The sequence below is a fragment of the Asparagus officinalis genome, chromosome 10 (assembly GCF_001876935.1).
Source record: "Asparagus officinalis chromosome 10, Aspof.V1, whole genome shotgun sequence".
NCBI lineage: Eukaryota > Viridiplantae > Streptophyta > Magnoliopsida > Asparagales > Asparagaceae > Asparagus > Asparagus officinalis.
In genome coordinates, this window is record NC_033803.1 from 4387058 (window position 1) to 4396982 (window position 9925).

The 9925-nt window shown below is 32.0% G+C and overlaps 1 protein-coding gene across 2 annotated transcripts; it reads right to left on the reverse strand.

The window, feature by feature from the left end:
- Positions 4793-9730, reverse strand: LOC109826285 (NAC domain-containing protein 86-like). 2 transcript variants are annotated; one of them, XM_020393297.1, is made up of 7 exons: positions 9689-9730; positions 9321-9621; positions 7780-8057; positions 7076-7417; positions 6058-6486; positions 5477-5555; positions 4793-5398 (listed from the first exon to the last, which is right to left on the reverse strand). In XM_020393297.1, the coding sequence occupies exons 2-7, from the start codon at positions 9475-9477 to the stop codon at positions 4980-4982; spliced, it is 1704 nt and encodes a 567-aa protein (XP_020248886.1). In that variant the 5' UTR covers positions 9478-9621; positions 9689-9730; the 3' UTR covers positions 4793-4979. The 2 variants fall into 2 exon arrangements, with proteins under 2 accessions (XP_020248886.1, XP_020248888.1); XM_020393299.1 differs by having other exon boundaries at positions 5288-5405.

Genomic DNA, 9925 nt, shown 5'->3' on the forward strand with positions numbered 1-9925 from the left:
GATCTGTGCTATAGTAACTTGGGACGGATTTTGCGCTACAGTACCGCGTGATGGATGTGTGCTACAGTGCGCGCGTGACGGATGCGTGCTACAGTACCACAGGATGGATCCGCACTACAATACCGCGGGGCGGGTCTGCGCTACAGTACTGCGGGCGGATCTGTCCGACTCGTGCTACAGTGACGCGGGACAGGTCCGTTTGACCTGTGCTACAGTATGCGCAAACAGATCTGTCCGTCGCACTGTTTTGAATCCCGAACTAAACACGAAATATGCATCAAACACCCATAAATCATACTTGAAACACACTAAGATAATGTATATTTTATGTGTTTATCACCTTTCATATGGCTGACATCTCTCTATGACCTTCTTCTCTCTGTAGAATCTCTACAAAAAATTAATGGGATTTTATGGCGCTCCATTTTATCTACAGTTTGCTAGAATTTATGGTCTACAAGGAATAATTTTGTTTTTGAACAGATCAGTACTTCTCTGTTCAGTCCATTATTAACTAAACTATCTCTGGATTATATGTATGGACAGGTTCTGGAAGAGGAAGTTCTGCACTCAAGTTAGCAGGTGCATTAGAAGCCAAGCCAATCTCGAGGAGCAGTGGATGATAGCATTTGTTAATCTTTTGTATTGTTTGTGCAAAGAAAATTTTTGTTGGTCCTTCATTTTGTTTTATTGGACTATAGAAAAATCTTTTGTATTGTTTGTGCAAAGAAAATTTTTGTTGGTCCTTCATTTTGTTTTATTGGACTATAGAAAATATAGTTTCTTTATACTATATGTATAAATTTTTGTTGGTCCTTCATTTTGTTTTATTGGACTATAGAAAATATAGTTTCTTTATACTATATGTATAGTCGGCTTTGGTTCTTCCCTATATCTGTGTCTACGGTGAATGACGGCAAGGTCCACTGTTCATCTTCATGTATGTTTGGGAGAAGAAGGTTATACATCACTAGTTAAGAGAAATTATATTTTCTATCTTCCAATATCTATGGATGCAGGTCGTATCCTACTTTTGTAACTGTACTTTTGATATATATTAATGAACAATGTATATCCCATGTTTTATTCTCAAAAAAAAATATTATGATCTAATTTTTTTCGAAAAAACCATCGTATAGGGTTAAAACAAATTTAAACATTTTCTGCAAAGGAGATGTTTGATGAATTTACCCAGGGAGATTTCTGTAAAGGTATGCTAATGTGTCTCTCCATGCTCTTTGCTGGGATTATTGCTAATATGATACATAACCGGACCACTACAGTCTTGATGATTAACGTACCAGATTGTATATAGCTGACGATCTCTAAATGTGTCGTATTAGCAACATTACTAGTTAAGAATATTAAAGGACCACCAAACCCTAGTTTACTCATATTATTATTACTTATTACGCATCATTATATTTGTCTAATTTCATGAAAATTATATTATCACAGACTCTATTTTCTTAAAAAAACTAGATTTTATGCATGTGCAATGCACGTGGTCAAATACTGTGATTAGGTATTTTTGGTTTATATTCTCGGTTACTCTTTGATAATTTTTGCTCACTTTGATTAAGTATTTTTAGTTTATTTTCTTACTAAAATTTGCTCTTCAATTACACTTTGATTATTTATTTATTGGATATTTGTTTGAATAGGCTACACTCAGTTTAAATTTTTATGTTGGTAGTAGAATTTCTAGGAGATAAATATAATCTAAAGCTAATTTAAATTTTTATTTCTTTTGGATCATATGAAACCGAGTTTGACCTGAGGAAGTATAGTGTTATGAAAGTGAAAACATTTGAAAAAATAACTTTATAAAAGAAAGATAAATAATAAAGCCAACGAGCCAAGATGATTGATTTAAAGTGGGCTAAAATGATAAAAAATAGTTAATGAAAAAAAATCATAAACTGAAGATTAATGCTAACTCTAGTATATTTTTTAATGATAAAAGCATCCATATATGCGTATGAAAGTACTAAAAATAGTTTATGAAAATCCCTTCTAAAGATTTCTAATTTTACAAAAAATAATAAAAGTATTCTATAACAATTCATAAATCATTACTTTTTATCGTTTCTAGTTTTTTTTAGTCGAGATCAATTCTTCTTCATCTTTATCTTTTTCCTGGGCAATTCTAAAGTAGTATTTTCATCATCTGCATCGATTATGATATGAGACTGGACCATGCTATCTTTCCTTGGGCTCATTCATATTTTGTCTTCTCGTCTAAATTCACAAAGAAGTTGAATATATTTTTTATGTTCAACACAAACTTCTGATAATACAGACTTTGATTTTTTTTCCTATTTTAATAAGAATAAATGTTAATTTCATATATATAAATTTTTTTGTGCTTTTAATTTATTACTTAAATAAGGTTAGGAGCTGCCTCTTTTTTCTCTGTAATGAATTCTTCTGTTGTGCATCCAATAAAAATTTCTGCTATGTCATAATGTTACATTTGCTCTGTCTGAGTTACTTTTCATGAGGATCTGAACTAAATACATTACATTTTTCATTATCAAATTGCTTTAGATTATAATATTAATATTTAATTTTAATATATTTATTTCATGAAGAATGGATATCACTTAACATTGGTACTACATCATCATCGATTCTATAACATTTATCAACTGAACACTTATTATTAACATCTCTATCCATTTTCTTATTGTAGCCTTTGCAAACATACAACCTCTTATTGTAGCCTTTGCAAACATACAACCACTACTCAACGCTATTATAAATGGTAGTTATCGTCACCTTAAAGGTGCGATATTGTGTCTATATATTGGTAAATTATTCTTATATTTAATTGTATGAAATTTAGAGTAGGTTTTCTAAGATCATACCTCTTTTGAATGTTATAGTGGTTGTATATAGTAGTAATTTAAATTCTGCTGTATTTATAAAGAGCCTTAATGGAGATGTTTTTATCTTGACAGCTTACTCTAAAAGAACGCTGCATATTAGCTTTAAAATATAATATTTTTTATAGTGTTATATGAATGTTTGCTTGGTTTACTTACTATTCTTTTATTTCTTCAGTAAGTTGTATCTTTGGATTGATATATATTATTAACGCAATTTACGATAACATGCATATATCCTCTATAAATTTCAGACATATATAAAGCGAATTTTATATTTAGTGGTCTTTAATAAAAATTTAGTAATGAAATATACTACCTTCATATTTAGAGATCTTGAATTCTAATAGTGCTATTACATCATTATCTTTGATCATGTCTTTAAGAATTGATCCTTCGTTAGTAGTCATACCCTTAAATAAAATCACACGCATGGTCGTAATACTATATAAGAAAAATAAAAATGGCGATTTTATATTTTTTGCTTATGCAGAGTCATGACATAGTAATTTTTCTTTTATCTTCCATGAAGAATGTTTCTTTAATTAGAACAAAGTTGTTCAATATATTCTTCAGGGGGTATTCAGTCGATGTTTCTTTGATAAATATAACTTATGTTATTGTTAATTGAAGTGATTTATGGACGTTCTGAATTTCATTTGAAATGAAATCCGCTTGATTCTTTTGAAGGATATCTCTAAATTTTCTAATAGTTCTTCATATATAAATCTTTATAATTTTTTACCCTATAAATGTTATTACCATTAGAGATCAATATTTATAAATTATAATCAATTAATGTTAAGTTATTATATTATAGTCTTTTATCAAATTTTTGAGATTTAGTCTTCTATCAATTAATGATACTTATATATTTTTGGTGCTCTAACATATTGGTAAAATTATATGCAGTTACTTTAATTTATAAAATAACATTAATTTTAATCTATCGTATATTTTTAAAATTTTTATTCTTTAACTGGATATTTTTAATCTGTTATTATTATTTTTTTACCAATATCAACTTGACTATTTTCAGGTTTTGAAAAGGGATAGTAAACCTTAAATTATAAGTTATATTTATATATCTTAATGAAAGAATATCACACAAATTACTCTTTTTTTTGCCAAGTTCTAAATTTTTAACTTCTTATTTTGTGTAATTTTAAACTTTTGAGAGTATTTTGTCTAAGTTTTAAAACTTTTTGCTTTTTTTGTAATACTTCATATAATAAACTAATATTACGGAGCTATTTCATATATTTTATTAATCTTATTTAAATTGTTGAGCCATAGATAGTTCATAGGCTATTAGGATAGGATATAAGTATGATTAGGATAGATTATAATTAAAATAATACAAGGTAATTTTGACTTCCCGAACTCGTGCTTTTAAAGGGAGTATGATTTTTGTTTTTCTTAATTTTTCTTTTTTATAACTTTGAGAATGACTTTTGCCTCTTTAATTTGTTTGGTGGATTTTGTAAATATCTCATCCATATTATATACATTTGTAGGTCTACGTTATTCCTGGGTTTGATCTTTGGGGTAGATATTTTTTCTCTCATTAATTTTTTTTTTGCATATACAACCTTTATTTTGTAGACATTTATAAATTTAGTATTTAATAATTTTATTTAGATTACATTTCAATTTAAACTGTATCGTTATCTTCTACTATGTATCTCCAACAAGAATTCATCAATTTATTAACTTACTCTTACTTAATGAAATAATATTTGAATTCCAATGGTATTTTTGTCTACCAAAAGATTTTTCCGAATTCGTGCTTTTAAAGGGGGTATGATATAGCTTTGAAGCATATTAAACCTCCGCTACAAATCATGCAACCAGTAAATTCAGTAAATAGTAGAGAATAACTTTTCTTTATACCTAATAGGGAATACAATCATCTTAATTTCTTGGATATACATGTTTCAAGTTTAACATATGCTAGTATACTTCTACATTATACAATATACATGTTATAAGTTAAAACATATTTGAAAGAGAAAAACCATTTCCATCTAATTATAAGGAACCAATTGTTATCACCCATTTTCATTTATTGTAACTTCATCATCTTCTTCATCAATTTGTCATCCATGAAGCTAACACAATTGGGATCAAAGGAAGCAACAAATTCACTGTCAAATATTTCTTCATCCCCATGAGCCTGTCCTTGATAAAACCTCTCAACTTGCCAAATACAGAAACCCCATCTCTAACTTCCCATCCTTCAACCAAAGTTCCTTGAGCCATCATTGGATTCAAATGAATGCTGATCTTCTTTGATGGCTCAACATGATGAAATAATGTTTTTGCTATAACTCCATTGTTTGATACAAATAATCCATGATTGAACTCAACCTTCTCATAAACATCAAAGCTTGGTTCATGTTGGCGTATGTCGATAAAACCTAGAGAGAGCTCATCTTCTTGAGGTTGAGAGTAGATGGGCGCAGTGTATTTGTCTTCGTCAGCGAAGCTGTTGTCGTGATCAGTTGCTTCTGCAATCTATGTCCGAGTGAATTCATTGGCCTTGATATGTAGAGGTTAAGTACTAAAAGAGTCAAAAATTTGAATACCTTGATCGATATCGGGTGCCTTTATTTGATGATTTGGGGTGTTATTCATTGTTATATTATGCTCTCCATCTAAGCTTATCTGAAAAGAAAAACCACTAATTAGCTTCTGAAATTGACACGCTAATTCTAGGGGTTTTCACAAAAAACATCTTTAACATATGGTGATAGAAAACCATGCATCTTTAAAGTTTAATTATTACGGAAACCAATTTAATGGGGATTCCGATAGCAACCAATCACCTTAACTTATTTTTATTTCCTGTAAACCTTTGATTCAAGTTCCCAAAATATCCTTAAAAACAAATCAAGTTTGGATTAGTTTTGGGTAACAATACGTGTCACGTCTTTGCACGTGTGATTTTAAGGGCATTTTGGTGATTTTAATCGATCGACATTTCATAGCAAGATAGGTCAAGATGGTTGTGTGCTACAGAAACCCCCTTGAAAAGTTATTTTGTATTAATTGAACTTCAAAGGCTACTCTCAACCTATTTTAACGATGATTTCTGCAACAAAAAATAAAATAAAATAAAAGCCTATATTCTATCTAAATTCATATTCAAAAAGTGATGCTGTCTTACCTCCAAGATATCGGTATCCAAAGTTTTCACACCCCTTAAATTCTCAGCCTTCTTCTTATCTTCCTTAAATTCCTCCTCCAAGTCACTGATCTCAACCAAACTCATCGGCTCTCCACTCCCACAAGGCATGATCATAGACCTTGACGAATCTAAGCCATCCATCTCGTGAAACCAATGGCCCTCGTTTCTCGGTTCTATTAGGGAAGCATACCCTTCAAATTGATATGTGGAGTTATTGGCTAGTCCATTAGAGGCTGAAGCTACTGAAAGTATCTCTTGCAAGATATCTACTTCATTACTGTTTTGTTGAGTGAATTCAGAATGTAAGAGTTTTGAGTCGGTTTGATTGATATGTGAGAAGTCCTCTATCTCGAGCGGAGGCATAGTGAATCTATGCTGAAGCCTTGCACATTCCAATGCTACATCGACCTATATACATAGTTAAAGAACAAAATGTCATTAAAACTGAATACAAATTGAAAGACAGCTTGAATTTAAATTTTTTTTCCCCTTGTATTTTTCAGATATGTAAATGCTTAATTAATCTTTGACATATATTAATTTAGTTTTTGAGTTGCTTATTCACGTTCATGGTTAATTTTAGGTTAATATACAGGCTGCGCAGATGTGTAATGAAGAATTCAGGTTTCCATGGTTTTCCCTTAATGATAAATAATTATGAAGTTGAATATATTGAACTTTGTCACGATAGTAGTTTGAACAACTTCTTTTTTCTTTCTTTTTTTTTAGTGGTAAGGTTACGGGTAGCTCCATTCTCAGTTGATGATAACTTGCGAGTTCATATATATGACCAGAACTTAGGTATATATCAATAAAAGACTTCTTTGCTATTAGTTTCTTATTTTGCCAAATGCTCTCCATGAAGAAATTACCTTTACTCACATGTGATACATACAAGGGCTAAATTAAACCGTAATAGACATTTTCTCTTTCTATTTAGAGTATAATTAAATGGACTTCTGTTAACATTATTAGGATAGTTCAATGAGAATTTTACCCTTGAGGGCACATATGAGAAACTCGAAGGATTATGAAACGGTGGAATATTATTCGTCGCGATAAACGCCTCCTCTTCTAAAAACTGCATCCATTTGCCATCCGCATCTGTGGCTTCATTGTGAGAGGGTCTCTGAGCAACTCCTGAAGAGCAAAATTCAGACTGAAATGTATATCCACAGCTCTCCAGGTCATCTCCTATTCCTTCAGAAGAGAGCTCAACAGTTGATGAATGATCATTAGCTTTCCACTGTTGTTGCAATTGATAGGGAGCTCCATAATGTTCGATAATCTTAGGACCCGGTGCAGTCTTTTTAAAGACGCGACACAATGCATAAGCATCCTGAAAATAATTTCATATGAATCATGAAGTTAGATTATTCCAAAGTTATAATCCTTAAATCTTCACAATAATTTTGAAAGTTCTGAACTGGTGCAAGATGTAAACATGGTCTTGATTTGCCAGTATTTTTCTTTCTTAGAACTTTCTATAGATTATACACACACACATCAAGGGTATATTACCCCCCTCCCATGAATATGTAACAAAGGTTAGTTTCAAAATTGTCGACATGATATCAAGTATAAAATTACGCACGCAAGAAAATGGTATCATATCAACTCGTGTTCAAGTTCATCGGACACGCGTTTCTAATGAATTTGGGAGAAAAAGCTAACACCGTTCGCAGGGGGAAAAAAATCTACCTGCAAACCGTTGGCAGATTCACACTCCTTTTCGTCAAGCCTATACTCGTGCATGACCCAGTCGGTTCTCGACCCGTGCGGTGCGCGCCCTCTATAGTAAACTAGGGTTTTCTTCATGCCCACGGATCGTCGCTGAGAGCTAACCTTCCTGTCTTTCCCTGTGGCTTTCCAGTACCCCGCTTGAGTTGCTCGATTCGTTCTTGACCCGTTTGGGTATTTTCGATCCCTAGGGCTGAAGAAGTACCACTCGAGATCTTTGCTAGGTAGGAATGATTTCTCTGCAAGAAAAATATGCAACAAGTTTAAAGAAATAAGTAGCTTAGCTATAGCTATATATGTTCAGGAGATTGTCATCTATGTTCAGTGGATTGTTTGGTATTAATTCAAGAATTGATCATTTTATTTACATCAAGTATTTGGGGTGAACGATCGAGTATCACTATATATGCATAGTTTTTCTATGTAGACAGATGAGATATCGGTACGTAGACATAAAGGAGGATTGAACTCTGATGCTGTAATTGCTTTTAGAGGCTACGAGATGCCACTTTTGAGATGATAAATCTATGATCGTCTACAGGTTGTACTTTGAACATCTAAAGACTATATAAGACTATAAAAGGCTGCAAAGAATATCACGCTTTAATGTGATTTATTATAATTCATGCATGAGAGGAACAATCATCAAATCTTACATAGATATGCCCCCCACAATAGAAAAGAAGAGCACAGTAAGTATGTGGGAGCTTCTATGATGATCTATTGGAGACCATGTACCTTTTCTTTCCTCACTTTCTTGACTTCAAGATTTATGCTTGTCTACACTAGAAACTTTGATCCTCTTAACATTTTAAACTACATTTCTCACAAAAAGAGGGGGAAAGAGAAAGGAAGTCAAAAAATGGAGGTATTTAGAAGCAACACAATTATAATCCTGTGATTGCGACGAAAGCCTAAAACTTTATTAGCTTTAGCTTTAGATTTTTCAAGAAGATAAGGTTACTTTCTGTTCCATGGAAATTCCATCATTTACTTTTGTAAATTGAGATACTTCTTCTTCATTTTAAGAAAGAACAGACGTGCCCTCTCTCTTTTAGATTCGTCTATTTCAAGAATATTGGATATATTTTAGTTGTTGTTTAATAAAATATAAATGTTAAGCAAGTTATTTAATCCAAATACTAGCTAGTCATTGTATCAAAGAATTTCGATAAACAAATTAATCAGGATTCAAAGATAAATGGATAATTTTTCATAAAAGATGATGACTAGAGCTAGGCCTTGTAAATTAAGTGTTGATGAAGAAAATGGATGAAGTGCTGCAGAAGACATGCCTTCTTATTATTCTGTTTTCATCTCTTATAACATATTCTGATATCTTGCTTCACTTAGCAAACTATCAAACTCTGATATACTTCACTATGTCTTGCAAGCAATGTAATATTCAAATAAATTAGCTAACACCCAATTATCCACTAATTATCCACTAACCAGCTGATTAACCGTATTAAGACAGTAATAATCAATATAAGCATATATACCTGGTAAATCCCATGGCTCACATTTGTAAAGATCAACTTCAGAGATGATCTCAAGCTCGATCTTTTTGCCGTTGATCTTCCGCTTGAGATAATAAGCGACGAGCTCCTCATCGGTAGGATGAAATCGAAAACCAGGAGGCAGGGTCATTGGTGCCATTTTCCTCCTTATTAATAAACCTTTGGTTATGCTCCTCTAATTATCTAAAATTAACAAGGAGGAAGGCCTTCTATCAAAAAACAACGAAGACCACCACCCTCAAAGAATCAATGGGTACAAATCTCCTAGTATTGTACAAGAGCCCTGAAACAAACAAGTTCCATTATATACTTGAAGAATCACATATGAGAGAGAGAGAGAGAGAGATTACCTAGAGAGAGAGAGAGAGAGAGAGAGGATTGGCTAGAGCTAGAACAAAAGGATTTTGGGAAATGGGACTTGTTTCTTTAGCTTTAATAGTGTGGTGATAAGAATTTTTTAATGACTATACGTTCTCATCAAGCTCTCCTATTGTCTTTTTCTTGTTTCTTTTTTGTCTTTATGGGCAGAGGCTAGAAATATCCTAAGCTTCTGTTGTTGTCTTTTGTTGGCTGTCGTGGCATCTTTT